General features: G+C 39.1%; 1 protein-coding gene across 3 annotated transcripts in view; it reads right to left on the reverse strand.

The window, feature by feature from the left end:
- Positions 1–94: 94 nt before the first annotated feature.
- LOC106950196 (CAP-Gly domain-containing linker protein 4) overlaps positions 95–16,694 on the reverse strand; it is a 29,261-nt gene continuing 12,661 nt past the window's right edge. For 2 of the 3 annotated variants that reach the window (XM_015036884.1, XM_015036883.1), the window contains 9 exons: positions 14,074–14,209; positions 13,842–13,967; positions 10,525–10,617; positions 8,945–9,139; positions 8,730–8,864; positions 7,270–7,393; positions 4,174–4,238; positions 3,087–3,165; positions 95–2,852 (listed from right to left, as the gene is read on the reverse strand). In XM_015036884.1, coding sequence (XP_014892370.1) covers positions 2,486–2,852; positions 3,087–3,165; positions 4,174–4,238; positions 7,270–7,393; positions 8,730–8,864; positions 8,945–9,139; positions 10,525–10,617; positions 13,842–13,967; positions 14,074–14,209 — 1,320 coding nt within the window. In that variant the 3' untranslated portion in view covers positions 95–2,485. The remainder of the gene's footprint in view (positions 2,853–3,086; positions 3,166–4,173; positions 4,239–7,269; positions 7,394–8,729; positions 8,865–8,944; positions 9,140–10,524; positions 10,618–13,841; positions 13,968–14,073; positions 14,210–16,694) is intronic. The other variant, XM_015036885.1, reaches the window with a different exon arrangement.

Raw genomic sequence — 16,694 nt, forward strand, 5'->3', positions numbered from 1 at the left:
GGGGGGGGGGGGGGGGGTTTCCAGCACAGACCGACGAAACCTGCAGGAATTGAACGGCTCGTTTTCTGTGGAAAGAAATTGAAAGCCCAAAAGACACGATGAAAGGCTTATTTTATTTAAAGGTTTTAACATGTAAATTCATAAGACTGAACCACTTCTGTCACACCCAGTGAAGACTTTTCATTAGTGCAGAAATTCCCATCCAACAAACTATAGGTGAACAAGGAAAATGTGAAATGAGAATACATCAAAGGTGGCTTTAATATAAAGGAGAAGCTCTTCTGAGTGTAGATGGAAATGTTTCAACTTTAGAAAGACTGTTATTGTTTTTTTTTCCCTACCATTCATCTGTTGCAGACATTTCAGACAACCTTGGCTTTAGCTTTTCAATCACCTGGGGCCTGACCAAAACAGATCAATGAAGGAAGGCCGCTGGAGATTCTGCTGCTGCCGTTGTGGCCGGCATGCTCTAATTGGACGGGCCATGAGTGTTTTACTGAACAGAGGCCTTGTTTTCCACATGCACAATCAATGGCTAGTTCTCCGCAGAGCTGCCCAGACACACTAATCAGCTTATATCCTTGAAACTTGTGGATGATTATGTAGTTCTAGTGCCAAGCGGTTTTAATTAGACATACTATATTATTTTGGCTCATTAAATGCTACACCATGAAAATATATTCACTCCAGGACTGTTATATGGATTACCAAAGTTAAGATCACAAAAGGTGGACAAAATACTTTTTCTTATACAAAAATGGATGATTGTGTCAAAATTAACATTTGCAGCCTTGTTAGGGGTTGGGAAAAATGGACTCGAGTTCTGGACAAACTAATATTTCCTACAATAACACTTCTATCTCTGGTAACTGCACCGACTGTATGGGATTATAGCGAAACGTCAATATCTTTTACCTAGATGTGCTTCTTATAATGTGTGGTTACTGCATGTTTATAACTATTTCCTATATATTCTGGGCTTAAATGTTTTCTTAATTATGTTTATTCATTATCAAACATATAAGGCATGTTACATCTAAAGGAGCTTTTGTTTTGATAGGAATGGGCTCTTGCCCTGTATGAGCAGAAGGGCTTGCGGCCTGCTTGCTAAAACCTCCCTGCAATGATGAAGATCCGATTCGAACTCGACCTTGTAGCGCACAGACAGAATTTCATTAAGGGAACGGATTTCCACCAGGAGGGAATCTTACACACAGAATTTCTTTATCCAACTTTGTTTCAGAGACCTGATCCTCGAGACACACAGCTTTCCATGTGTAACGAACACCAGCAGCACCGGTGCAGATGTTCAAGAAGCATTAACATAAAAGGACAATCTCTATCTTGTTTTAAAGTTGATCAGCATCCTTAAAAGTTTTTAATTAGTACTCCATGATTTTGTTTCCCTAGGATAAATATTTAATGTACAAGTGTGTGTGTGTGTTTTATTTTTATGTATGGTGTGAAAAAAGAACACGTGGAAATGGAGGATCTATGATGTCGTTTTCCTTTCAATGGGCTTAAGAACTGGGGCGAACCAGGACATTTTAGTTTGTGGCCTCTGCAAGATAACTAAAAATGAGTAATTTTGTTGAAAAGTTGCATTTGTCTCATTTTTCTCAATTATTTCACAGGATTCATGATTCCCTGCAACAACAAGGTTTCCATGAACTTTGGTCGAGTCAAGCATTCAGGTCAGACTAGTGGACATTTATTTTATGGGCATTTCTGCATCAGGGACTTTAAGAAAGATACATTTATTCTAAATCTTTTGACACCGACGCTGAACGTTTGTTTATATGGGATTTTCTAATGTCAACGTTCCGGTTTTAAGTGGCTCGACTCGACTGACCACCATACCAGCAACACATTAGGGCATAAAAACATATTACATAGCAGAGATTTCAAATAAAAGATATTTTTAGTCACATCATTACCAACCAGGTTAAATATGCAAACTAACACCAAACAGAATCATTTATCTGTAGCAAAATAACAGTCTGTAGAATAAATGCTGTTATTGTGGCTGTATCCTGATTAAGATAAACATTTTTAATCATAATAACTTATAATAACTTTGACAACACATACATTATGACCCTGTTGCATAATCTCTGGTTCCAACGTGCTGACATGCACTCACATTAACACATAAACACCCTTAATTAAATCATAATTATTTGATAAAATCCCAGCTGATGTGATCAAAATTAGCTCTTTGTTTTAAAAGATGTTTTGCAAACACCCAATCTAATCTTATTCTATGATGACCAGGCTTGTCAGTGCAATCAGATTAAGTAGTGCAGAGAGGTTAATGAAAAACAAATTTATCTTTAACTTTATAAAGTGCTTTTTGCCTCTAGACCCTAAAGACTAATAAGCATAATTTAGCTCCAAGTTCTGCAGCACAGAGAATGCAAAAAGTTAGAAATGCAAAAAGTTCAAAGATCTTTGCATCCAACCCACCCCCAGTTTTCAACAGTCTTCAGCTTTTCTCGTTCACCAAGTGGGAACCGTTGATGCCGCAGTAGGTGACGCGGCTGGGCCGGACCAGCACGCCGTAGCCGGGCCGACATGTGAAGTAGCGGTGACCGCCCACAGACCCGTCGTTCTTCCCCTTTGGGCTTCGAAGCTCCAGCCCCAACCAGAGCCCCGGGGCAAAGTCTGTGGTTCCCAAGAAGCGGATGAACGCCATCTCGTTGGCGCTGGTCAGGAAGACCTGCATACCCACATGGAGACGCACCTGGCCGTCAGAGCAGGACAACAGACTGGATCCTGCCATGCTTCCGGGAAGTCCTCCACTGCTGCCACTCAGGGTGCTCCAGCGACGGCGGTGAGGGGTAGAGCGACTTCTTTATGTTTTGTTTGTGAAAATAGAGTGGGAAAAAAACAGCGAGGAAGATTTATGAGAAAATATGTGTGGAGAAAAAGACATATCAGGTGATTTATGAGCTCAGGGCTTGATCTTCGGGTCATTCTCTTTAGAATGCCATAGCTATTTCAAAACTCCTGATTCTGACACTGCTGCAGGAGGATTAGGATGAAGCTGAAGAAAGATGTGAAAACTGTTTTGAAAAGATTCTCACCTGGAAACCGGGCTCCTCCTGTTCCCCTCCTTTGGTGTGGCGATGGCTGATGATGTGCTGAAGCTGCGACGAATTGTCCCTGCATGCCAGTCAAAAGAGTCAGGGATATTCCACAGAGAACTGCTAAGAACTGGCCTCACAGAGAGAAATGTACAAATATCTCCAGTCTAAAGTTTCAATCCACTCAAAATTAAGCGTTGCAATTTCAGAGAAAGAGAGAAGGTTGTTGAGCATTTCTAGTTCTATTGCTTTGCTCATCTGCGTTTTTTTGACGGATGGCTGGTAAGATGTCAAACAGCTTCTTAAATGGACCTTAGAGACATCCCATATCATAGGAGAAACATCATCATCATCGTTTGTTTCAAAAAGCTTTATATGCGTTTACAAATATTCAGAGAACTTGGTTGCTGTGAGATGCTGAAGGTTAAATCTCCAACATCTCAGGTTGGGTGTATTCTCAGAAAGCTTGAGGACTGTGGTCAGAGATGACAATGCTGTGGTACTTCGTATTGTCAGAAAATAATAATTTCCCATAAACTAAGAAACATATCCTAGTGTAAACATTGCATACTTTGTGATAAAAGGAGATCTTCCAACAATAAGAGTTAGAAATCAGCCAAATATAAAACAGGTTCATATTTTCAGTGAATAATTTTACAAGGTTGCATGTTTTGGAAGATTTCACTAGCAAAGTTGAAGATCTGTCTAAATAAGTGTCCAGAGCAAAGCTGAAATCACCACCAATTAGACCATTATTAGAAATGTGTGGTTTAAGACCTTTCTAAAAAATTCAGGGTCATTGTCATTTGGTCAGAATACATTCATTTGGGTTACTGCGTTATAATAACATACCACCCCATCCCTGTCCACTGTAGGTATACAATTTGGCTTGCATGAATTTCAACAGTAAATAAATTCAAACTTCTGTCCCCAGTTTGTGTTTTGAAAACTCCTGCAGTTTTTATAATTTAAGAAGACGACTGTTTAATGAGCTCTTAAAATCCTCAAATTAATGACATTCCATGATGAGTGCATGAAAACCTCTGACTGCAGCTGTACTTTTCAAATAATTGAGTCTAATCCTTACCACTGACTGGATGACTGAGACGTGATGTGGTGAGCTCTGAAAGGCAGTCGACGGAACCGTGGATCCTGGTAGGAAAGGAATTAAGTATTAGTCTCCTCCCTGAGGTCTTAAAGCAACCGTCGTGCAAGAATTAATTTTTTAGATCTCAAAACAAAGGCGACTTAAACAGTTGCCAGTAGCAACCTTGCAACAACCATATTAATGTTTTCTTAACCTCCTCTAAACCTGACAAATAGAAGGTCTGAGCACAGATACGAAACAATAAGCTTCAGAAATGAGAACAGTAAGAGTACAGAAACAATGTCAAAGAGCGTTAGTGAAAGGCTGGAGCGTCTGCTTTCCTAATAGGTCACAATAGATGCTGACAGCAGAAGAAACAAGGAGGAGAAGCGAGCTTCTGGAGAAGAATGCGAAATCCTTCATTAGACAGCTGGAAAGCATGCACGCTCTCTACTCTGAGGTTAATTAGGAAATAACAGAGGAAAAAGAAACAAGAGCTGACTCCCCAAAACACAGCTTCTATATAAGGGAAGTGCTAAAAAAATAAAAATAAAAACAAGACCCTGAGAGGAAAATATGAACAGAGACAAATCATCCAAAGAAATTGAAGTGCAACAGTCCATCAGCTCTGATAAACTCACACATTGCTATAGATGACAACTGCCTTTTAATGGCTTTTATTCAGTTATGACTATTTTACACTTGAGGGGTTGTGCTGCTAATGTGCCGTTCAGTAACTCAGTGACTCCATGAATAACACCGTCAGAGAATTTCCCCAGGAACAAACTGATTCAATAAACAGCCACCTTGGAAATCCTTACAATTAAGGAAACACATCTGCATCGGCACTCAAATAACCTTAAAAAAAAAAAAAAAAAAAACTGAGGTTCTTAAAAATGTAAAATAAAAACATTTTTGAAACTGGTCTGATGAGAAGAAAAAACCTTGAACAGCTGCTGCCCAGCTGCATGTTCAGCCAAAATACTTGGAACTTATTAATCATGTAATATACGTTCAGTGTAAAATACAGATGCTGCAAACTAATTATGGGTTTTCTAATTTTGCTGTTACATACGCACCTTAATTCTTGATTAAAAAAAAACTTATTGCAATCATAAAAACCAGGAGCTTTAATTTGTTTACAACAGTAAAAAGGAAACCTTTGGGTCATGGGAAAATGTAATAAGGGCAGAGCCAAAACATGCCAAAATAACAGAACCAATATCGGAACAATATGTAGTTATACACATTTTTCCCCAAGCAGATTTTCTGATTGCTGTCTATAAAAACATGACATGTGTTACAGGTATTTTGATAAAGGTAGCAATTTTAAATGCACTGGAAAAATAAGTGATGGCAGATTATCCCTATCCAGGCATGAAAATAAATGTTTCTCATCCCAGACAACAATAATTTTGGGGGCTGGTACGGTTTTGTTGTTTTGTTTGACACCTGAGTGACTGATTACAATATTTCCCCGTTTACGACTATAACATGTAAAAGAAAATGTGGTGAGGTTCCTTCAAAGACGTAGTCGTTTGAATCAGACTGAACATGATGTGCCTTAGCTTCATATCACAGACTCCAACGTGTCTCTGCTCAGCTTCGGAACCGTGCAGCCAGGTCGAGATTTAAAGAGGAGCAGCAACAGCAAATGAGGTGGATTAGCAGTGCTTGCCAACAACCGATGGTGAAATCTAGGACATGTTCATGAAGTCTCTCTGCTGCCTGGATATTGAGCTAACATGTCATGACAGCAACAGTCTTCAATCAGAGGCCTCTAGAGTTTATGAAAGATCCTTCCAGCCCACAGCATCACCGTCCACGACGACACTGAGGATACGAGCGATGCTAGTACTTACTTTCTCTTTGGAATAAATAAAGTGCTTTTAATTGTTGTTTTTATAGACTGAAACTGGTTAGAGTTCTTAGTTTTGGTGCACTTAATAAATACAAGGGGAAAAAAATACTTTTCATTATTTTCACGGGAATTATGGATCACAACCAATTAAAGATAAACTGGATGATTGCAATCTCTGGCTGGTTGATTAGTGTTCCCACATGCCTGACCTGTATCTAATTTTACCAGCAAAAAAGTTGCAAAGAAAATATTTGTCTTCATGAAATAATAAAGCAGGAGTTTTCATCTTGACTCATTTAATTAAGAGTGAAAAACAAAAACTGATTTCAGTTTCTGTCAATCAGCCATCAGAGTCTGATTTTAATCTTAAGGCTTTCTACTTTTTTTCCCATCAGGTGTTAACACACACTAAGACCAACAGTGGTACATGGCTGGCTACTGCCAGTTCTATAGCAAAAAGGGATTCATCTTCAAATTAGGAAGCTGCAACCACAGAAATGAACACCTTGAAAAGCTTTTGGAGACGCATTACATGTCTTACAATGATAGCAAAGGGGCTAACTGGTTGAGAAAAGATGGATGATGGAAATAGAACAGAAAAATTGATGCTTCTATACTTTTTCAGATTTTTATAACAAAACCAATCTGCTTACTCTCCCAGACTGCCTTGTTGTTGTAGTTTAACAACCAAAAAGCCCTGCAACTAATCTGCAGTTTAATCATCTTCTGATTTGCCGTCTAAAAACAGATTACAGACATCATATTTTAACATGCAGTTTAGCTGACAACCTGTGGTGTGAATATGTATTCCTTTAAATATTAGTCATCTTCATTTAAAAGCAGACGTTGCGGCATCTGGCTCATTACAAGGTGTCACATTAAATTGAAAAGTCTTGCTGAGCGAAGGCTCTAGGCTTCACGTTTGATAACTCTGACTCAAGTTAATCACCAGAACAGAGGAGAACCGTTTACCGCACAGAGGGCGAAATCAAATATGTCAGCGGCCATGCAAATGACACTGTCAAAGGAACTCATTAGTGCCATCAGACGTATAGATGAGGGCAATCAAAAGCAGCCTTGGGGATTTATTGTTGAATCTGCTATGAATGTTAAATAATTAAATTTTTTTTTCTGGTTAAGTCCATTTTATTTTCTCTGCATATGACCACAGAAGAAAACTTAATCAGGTTTGTTAGAGCAAGAGCTAGGCTGCAATAAAAAGTGGAGGTTCTCACCTTTGAACACGAGACGGAGGAGCGAAGACTCCATGTTTTGGAGGGCAGCTGAAGTATCTCACGCCTCCCACTGAGCCGTCGTTTTTGCCATTTGGCTTGTCCAGTTCAATGCCTAACCAGACACCTGCAGGGAAAGAAACCCAAAGGCATCAAAACTACACAAGAAAAGATGCACGGAACAGAGTTCTTATATTTCAGATGCTCTCCGACACCTGAAGCCAAGTCACCAATGATACTCACAAACAATGTGAACAAAAGAAAAGATCTTCAAGGCTAAACTATTAAACTTGAGGGTACATGGTTCCTGAACATTTTTCATATCAAAGGTTTGAAGGTTAGTTGGATGGTTGAATTGACAGACCACTGAGTGGGTTGGTTGATGGATGGATGAAGAATATGCACTGATGGCTGAAGGGATCCAAGCATAGAACAACAGATACAAGATAAAGTCTGATTTTTTTTTATTTTTTTTACCAGATTTACATTCAAAATAATATTCCAGACATTTCCAGGTCTCTACAGATTGTGGTGTGTCTCCATGGATGTGGCATTATGACTAATTCACCTTTTATAGTTCAACTGGAAAATCCCTTTACTAATGAGCGACTACTTTTAATGATACAGGTCATTGTTTGTGGCTCCTTGCTCCTAAATAAGATTTTTTTATGGGTTGAAAAATGGGAACTAGTTACCCAACTAAAAGAAAGTTCAAAGTTAAGTTTCGCACATGAACATCAACATGCTCACAGTCAACAAGTAAAAAAAAGAAAAAAGAAGAAAAAGGAAACATGTTTGTTTTTGGTGCACTGTAGTTAAAACGAAACGGCGCTGATTTAAGAGTATCAAAGGGGGAAATAAGACTGAAATCCCGTCGTGGTGTGAGACACATTAGTATTTATTTATACATAACTGATGCCTGAGGAGAACTGCTGTCTAAATATTAATGAGTCGTGTAAACTGCTGTGTTTATGTTGGGTGCGGGTTTTGTCTGAAGTAGTTTATTATATTATAGTGAATTTTTGGGGAATCTTTCCTGTTAAACCAGAGAATTTCCACTGCAGTAGTTTGTTACAGTATGCAAGTACGAAATGAAATCCAGAAAACATAAAATAGGACTGTTTAACTTTAGAACCATGTTTGCATCACTTTATAGGAATTTGTTTCTTTCCCCAAATCTAAAAAAATAAAATAGTAACTCCTGTTTGACAGCAATTACTTTACAAAACAAAACTGTTGTGATATCTCTACTTCTCGGGCTCCTGTTGTAAATAATGACAACTTAGAACAGGAAGGTTAGATTGAAGATAATTTATGTGCAGTTTTTGTATCTTCTGTTGTAATTCTTAAAGAGGAAAGGGATGCAAGCAAAAATCTTACCACAATGTTACGGTTTCTCAAAGCTAAAGCACAAAAGTCTGATTAGTTTTGTGCTAATCAGAGAAAAATGCATATTTACTAACCAGGAGCAAAGCTGGTTTTTCCACAGTACTGAACAACACCGGTTCTCTGTCCCGCCACCAGCACCCTCTCCCCCTGTCGCACCTCAGAGCCGTCATACAACGAGCTGCTTCCTGAGGGGGTTCTACTTCTGAAACCTGCAACGCATGCAACAAAAGACAGTTCAAGGTTCATGATGCCAGGATCTTCCTGAAATCTTTGGGTCAGTGTTTTGTACCTGCAGCTGGAGGAGCTGAGGAGCGGAACGAGGAGTGGAGTGCAGGTGATGGTGTCATCCTGGGACCAGGGGAGATGTTCTCCTTTCGCTGCCTGGCAGGGAGGCGCTGCCTAGGCAACGGACGAGGTCGGCCACCTGACCCATGACGAGAGTCCAACGAAGATGATGAAGACGAAAGGGAGCGGGAAAGAATACCTGTGGGGGGCAGGAGGATCATACAAAAAGATTAGGGAAAGAATATGCAACCATAACTCAAAGACCAAACATTTAAGTTAGGATCCCACCAAACCGCACAGCAGAAAACAAGATCAGGGTTCCAACACATTATTCAGGTAAAATTCAAGACTTTCTCTGCAAGAAGAAAAGACAGACTGACAGAGAGAACAAGAAGAGAAAAAGGAGAACACGGGAAAGACAAAGAGTTATTCACAGAGAGAGGAAAGGAGGTAGAATGCAAAGAAGAAAGAAGAGAACAAAGAAAAAACTAGAATGAAGGAAGGTAGGGCACCAAGATAAAAAAAAATGGCAAAATGGAGAAAAGAAAGGAACTAAGACGAGGTTTGAAGGACAGAAGGAAGAAAATCTAAAAGGTGCAAACACAAAGTTCAGAAACAAAGCGAAAAAAAACTGGAAGGGGAAAAAAAAATACTAAGAAAAAAGGAAGTGAGAAAAAGAAATATACAAGTACATGAGGATGAAAGAATGGAAGGACAACACTTAGGACAATGTTATAGAAAAAAGTATGGAAATTAAAAGATGTTTCCAATGTTATCCTTTACTGGAAAATACTGACACCAAGTTGCACTCTTTACCAAGCTGTTCCATACTGCATAGGAAACATTCGAACAGAGGGCGTTTAAAGAAACGGGAAGAACCAAATGTGCCTGTTCCCTGCTTACAATGAATCCACCATCTTTCCATTCATGTCTGACTCAACCTACGGTTAACAATGATCTGTTATTTATTTGTGCCATGCAGGATAGCAATTCAGACAATTAAGGCTGGATTTTTCAGCAGCACAAACCAAGAGACCTTGTTCCTTTTGTTTGGTGTGAGCGATTACCGGAATCCAACTAAAGGCTGACGTGTTAATGCCCTCCTTCAACATGGGGGGATAAAATGAAGCCGAGGGCTCCAATTCCCTCTTTAGAGGCCATTTGGGCGCAGGACCTCATTAGGCTTTTACCTTCCACAGACCTTCCCAGGCTGCAAGTTCATTAAATGGCCGCTGCTCTGAGGGTAATTGATTTGGTCTGTGCCAAAGTGCTTTAAGAGGAGGATTCAGGTCCAAACAAACTGAAAAACAGACAGTAATGGAAAAGAAGCATCTAGTCTGTGTTTTGAATCTGTTTCACTACAATTTGCACTATGTTTTCAGCATAAATTTTGTTTGTCATCATCACTGAGCTCCCCAGAAAAACAAGTATTGATGCTGGATTCATGCATTAGAATTTCGCAAGATCAAGTGGTTTCTGAGGTTTATAGTTTCCACACTTTTAGTAAAGCTCTACACTAATAATGCAAACATTCCCAAACCACAATCTCTACACCAACTCAGGAGTCAGCACACACCACAGTACCTGTCTTACTGACTGAGGGGTCCTCTGTGCTTTGACTGGGACATGGTGGATGCTTTTCACTGTCAGGTGTTTCTTTAACAGAGGGTGATAAACCTTTCCACACAGAGACATTCAGTTCTTAATTACACACACAGTGATGATAAAAAGACAGGATAACACACACACACACACATTTCTAGGATATAAGGTGCCAGCACATGAAATGGTCATGTCTTTACTGGGTTAAAACATTATTCAAATTTAGCCTCAAGTTCACAGCAGCAGTAGATTCCACAGAGCCATTATTTATTGAACCAAACATGAAACCAACAAGGGAAAGAAGGATGTAAGTATAAAGTACACCCAAGAGAAAACACAGTGGACAGGTCCTGCTGCTTAAATACACCCGACTAACTTATAGGTGCCATAAGATAATAAACTAGCTATGTTGCTAGAGAGGACATTATAGACATTTGTGAACAGTAGAAGTGCGGTTAGTATCTCCAAGCTCAGAGTTCACAAAAACAGTAAGAGTCCCATCTGAGAATCCAAAGATCACAAAAGAAAATATTTGTATTGGCACATCCATATAGAAAACCCCATGGCCACAATTACAGGTGGGTAGTGACCAATTAAATGTAACCTTTTGGTACATATTTACTACTGGGAGTAGTTTACTACTGCAAAGTACTTTTTACTTTAACTTGAGTAATGATATGTTGAAGGAATGATGCTCTTCAGTAAACTTCATCTAGTCTAGAGGTCATTCACCCATGCATGGTGGTGAGCTACATTGTAGCCACAGCTGCCCTGGGCACCAGCAACACCGGGCTCTCTGACCAGCAGGCAAGGCGGGTCAAGTGTCCCGCCCAACTAAACATGACAGAGATAGAAAGTTCTAACTTGAACTGTGAACTGTAAAAAGTGTAGCACTCCAGAGGGAAAGTAAAAAAAAAAAAAAAGAACATTCTAAATAGAGGAATTATGTAAATAACATAACAAGGAAACAAATTTTTTCAAAGTAACTTAAATATGCCAAGACAAGCAATTAAATCCAAGCTAAATCTGAAATGGCAGCAAACAAAGCATTTAAAAAAAGAATCTCACATGGCAAACTACTAACAGTATTCCCACTTGAGGCAGAAAATAGCTTATAAACCATAAAAACGTACAGTACATTGTTGTTATCCCACTTGTAGTAGTAAATTAACTACCATTTAAATCACGAAACATTTTTAATTGGACATCATCGAGCAAATATCTGAAGCAATTGTAGGGAAAAGAACATCCCTAATGAGGATTCAGGCGACACATTCTCAAGTTTTATTTACAGGAAAATACTAACATTGGACGGGTACTGTATTTGTTTTTAGGTTTTTTAGTCCACTGAAGACAGCTGGAAATACACTTGACTGCATTCAAACTTAGAATAGCAAACATTTGTTGTCAGTTGACCTTTAGCTTGCAGAGCCCAGCAGGTGCCATCCATCCCCCTCCACGCCCTGACGTTCACTTCAGGTGGCAGAGGGAGGCTTTGTAAATCTAAGCAGAGCTCCTTTGTGATGCCACCCATGCACCCTTTGCACTCTAAGGCTGGCCCTCATCGGGACGAGGCTGGCATTCTCCTGCATATGTCTGACTGACGTGGTTAGAGAGGACAGACAGTTGCACAACGAGTGAACCAATCCGATCGATAAACATGACCGAGCCCTCTCCTGCAGCGAACCAACGGGACGGTAAAATGCCGGTGTCTCTGAAAGTTGGGCTGACAAAAGGCCTGAGAAGTGAGCAGTCATAAATTAGCCTAGTTCAGGTTGAACAACGGTGCAGACACGTTTGCCCTCAGATGCATTGTATGCTGTTCGTAAACACTCACTCACACACCTTGTGATTAATGGCTGCCAGGCCACTCAGCCTGTCTATGCCCTAGTTATTAAACTCAGCTTAATTGGACTATCAATCACCAAACAGCACAGGCCTCTCTAAGGTCCGGTATTCCAGTCACATCCCGATCAATCGGCCTTCAGAACCCTGACAATTACAACACCACAATACAGCTGTAAACCTGAGAAGTGGCAGGAATAACGAAAACATAAGACAAGGTTTCTGAGGGAAATTAACAAAGGAAGTCATTTGTCAGAAGTTGGTGGAAACGAGCGTTCAAGGACTGAGAGAGCAGCGTCTAATGTATGCATTGTCCTTTGGCAGAGGTTCAGAACCCACTTTCAAGAAAGATTAATATAAAAAGCTACGATGCAATAAATCTTGGATGCAGTAACAGTTCATTCAGGACAGGCAAAATAAAATAGGATCTTGTTCAATGGAGAAAAAAAGAAGCATGAAAATTACATCTATATGCGACTAAACCGTTTTTAGTTGATGGCTTTCCTCCTGCTTTAGTTGCCCTGCAGGAGGCCTAAAAACCTTAAAATGCTAGAATGAAAACTGGCAGGACACACAATGCAATTTATCTATATAGCAGCAATTCGTAGAAATAGGAGGCAATTTGTGAGAGCAAGTGTTTAGGCATCCCTGAATGGACACCAGTGGATATTCAACAATTTCTCAAATAATCATGAAGAAAAAAAAAATTAAAGCATGTATATTTTTGATGAGTGAATAACAATATAATGGGATGCAAAGCTCAAAAAGGTCTTTCACATAATATACATAATATCCCTATTTAAACATGGCGATGTTTAAACTGGCAATGTTTGATGTATTAATATTAGTCATGCATCGTTAAATCCCTTCTGGTTTACAACCACCTAATTTTACACAGCTATATAATGCTACAAGCGACATCTTTTAACATCATTTGTTAAATGAAAATGAGCTTATAATCTGAATTTTCTTCATAAGCATTGCAACGTAAGAAAGTCATTTAGGGGCGCATTCTTGCTACCAACAATGTATCCATGGCCGTCTCCAGGGAATGGTACAAGAAATTCTCTGACATGAAAAATCATCTGCCCCCTTTTGACAAGATTTTTTCATCCACATTCAGGAATTCTTCATTCCTTTTGGCCCGTTGGCTTCTCAAGCTCTCCGTTTCTGTGGTCGAGGTTATGACATGCCTTTTTATTACTGTACATAGTGGCAGACCTCCTCAGGGAAGCATATTTTCCTAAAAGCTTTCGTGCTTCACCTTGTTGCAATGTTCAGTGAACCTGACAGAGCCACAGCACAGCTTAATCCTATGAGCAGAACCAGGGAAATCATTGTTCAACCAGACAAAGCTGCCACAACAAAACCCTGTTCATAAGCGTTTCTGATTCAAGGGAGTCTGAATAACAAATGCACTTCATGAGCAGCTCGTTTTTTTTTGTTTTTTTTACCTGTGTTAATCTTGGAAGTAATGCGGGACACGTCGATGCGACGAGGAGGGCGCAGAGGAGGCTTTGTAGAGCTCGATTTATGTTTTTCCAAGGGTTTACTTATCTTGGACAGGGGAGCAAAAATTCCTATGAAAAAAAAAAAAAAAAAAGCACAGAACAAAACAAGGAGTCATGACTCAGATTAAAGAGTGGATGAGTCAGTGATTAAGCACTGCAGCATGATGAGGCATACCGTGTTTGAGTCGACAGGTAAAATACTGAACCCCTGCTACGCAGCCATCATTCTTCCCCTCTGGTTTATCTAGCTCCACTCCGGCCCACAGGCCTCCAGAGAACTCTGTGCTGCCGCAGAACCGCAACGTCCCAACCTGCCAACACAAAATAAATATGAAACAAACACAAAACATCACAGTAATGCATTACAGAGGGTCAAAACGCCAAGTTATCAATTCAAATTGAATATAAATACATGAGCCCCTTGACGAGATTATGAAAGATGTAATGTGGAGAATAAACCTACAGCTAAGTTGCACATAAACAAAGAGGAACAGTGCCACCTAAGGGGTGAAATACAGTTAATCTGCTATGCATAGTAGCCAGATGCCCAGACTATGCTGTGGTGTTTGCCATCTTCAGCATTTTGTTATGAAACCTCAAATCAAAAGATTACATTGAAATATTATTTCAATATTTTATTTTAATCAACTATGTACCAGAACCTCCTAATTGGAAACGGCTGGTTTCAGCTGACATTCAGTGAAAGCAGTTTGCCTAAGCTCTCCCAGATCACACCAAACAACAACAACAACAACACTCTTTAGTGCAGAAACTGTAACAGAGTTCAGTGGAAGACTCAACTATATTTTCAATATCAGTGATTTGGTTATAATGAATTCAGAGGAAGCAAAATGTTTTAATCAGCTGTTTAAAATGAAAATATGTTATCTGCTCATGAAACAAACTAGATTTAAGTATATTGGCAACCTTCAAATCAAATGAGGCGCGACTCTGAGCAGCCAGAGCTTAAGGTGTTGTCAGGATATGTTTAGACTTTTATGGGTTTCTCCAACCTAGGACTCCGTGTGGGACGGAAAATGCAATTTGTTTTAGTTACTGTCCAATCAGCTTCTGGGATGAAGATTGTCAATATTTTGCCAATATTTTTATTTTTATTTCAGAATCGCACACAGAAGCGAACAAATTCATTTGTATCTGTGATCAAAGGTTGACAAACTGCACAAACCTGGTTTTCTCATGTAGTTTATTTAACAAGATTGAATAATTTGATTTAGTGAAAATATTTTTGCACCTCATTTGCAATGCTTTGTTGATTTGAATAGTAAATTTGAAAATATTCCAGTTAAACACCACAGCTGACAAATCTAATAACCTCCAACACTCTTAATCCAACAACCTCACCTAATATGATCTTTGCAAGTTCTGGCAAAAAGTAACTTTTACTTTGAATCATTGAAATCTGACCAACTTGGATCCTTAGACCATGCTGTCTCATGCTTCAATACAACTGAAAAATTTTAAGGTCTCATTTAAATTTAATAAACTCCTGAGCACAGTGCAGAAGAAGCAGTCCCTTATGTTATAAATTCAGTTTCTTGGATCTGGCGGTGTTTCAGTGTTTCAAAGTTGCACAGAAAAAAAAACATTAAAAAACGACTCCCTAAAATCACTGCATTAAATTTGCTCTTCTGTGTTCTGAAGGTAATAGAAACCCTGAAAGTTTATAGGAACAGAGTGCTTTAATTAAGTACAAAGTTCATACCTTTCAGCATTAATGGATTTGCACAACATTGTGCTCTGAATGTGGAAACAAAAATTGGACTTTCTAGATGCTCCAAACAATATTTCATACACTTGTAAAATAAAGGTCTGATCACCAAGGAGACATGTAAAAAATGCAAAAAGCTTAGAGACGCAGCTAATTTTCATAAGTTGGATCAGAAACTGTTTTTCAAGTTGATGGGTTTAGAGATGCGGTCAGAATTTTATGAATTAAAGGCTTTAAAGATTTAGTTGGACCCCTTTTTCCCAGGGTGGAATAATTAGAGCACATACAACTTCAGTTATTTCTAAAAAACAAGAACTGGGATCACAAGTTTGTATACACAGTTTTTTTCTCTAATTCACAGGGCTTTACAAACACCTCCACTAATATTTGGTGAAACATCCCTCAGATTGCTTTTAGTGGTGACCAACAATGTTGGCTGAATTGGCTGACCAGTCTTCTTGGAGGAATTGGTAGAAATAATTTAAGTTGATTAGTTCCTTGTCATTCACCTGTTACTATTAAGTGTTGGGAAAAAATCACTAACATCTGTCTAACATTAGACGGATTTATCCATTTTAATATAAATTTCTATGTTTGTTTCGGATAATTATGTCGCTAGATCACCCGATTGAGTTCAAGTTTCAACCATCTAGCTGTTCGTCTGAGGGGACCTTGAAGAATTCAGAAGTCCTCCTGCTTGAAAAATTTAAATGATTTGAAAGAACAATGATCTGGTTTTGAATTGGAAGAGTTTTAGAAATGTCTGCCAAAATACTTCCAACTCGTGCAAATCTAGAATAGGATGTTGGGTCTCCATAAAGTTCCTTAGACTCCCTGTTCTGAGATTTGGTCAATCCAAAATTGCTGTCCACCATTTGATTCTTATGTCGGCAGACAAATTTCCTGCTGCATTCAGTCACTGTGACTGGTGGAGAGATAATAGATGCTGGACACCTCAAGTTATTAGTAAAAATATTTACTTTAGGTAAATGATTTCTTTTTTGCACACACACACAAAAAATCACTTGCATAACTGTACGGCAGAAAAGGAGGGGGTTAGAAAAAAG

This window comes from Poecilia latipinna, unplaced genomic scaffold, assembly GCF_001443285.1.
Source record: "Poecilia latipinna isolate Pla-1442-1.1 unplaced genomic scaffold, P_latipinna-1.0 Scaffold384, whole genome shotgun sequence".
Classification (NCBI taxonomy): Eukaryota; Metazoa; Chordata; class Actinopteri; order Cyprinodontiformes; family Poeciliidae; genus Poecilia; species Poecilia latipinna.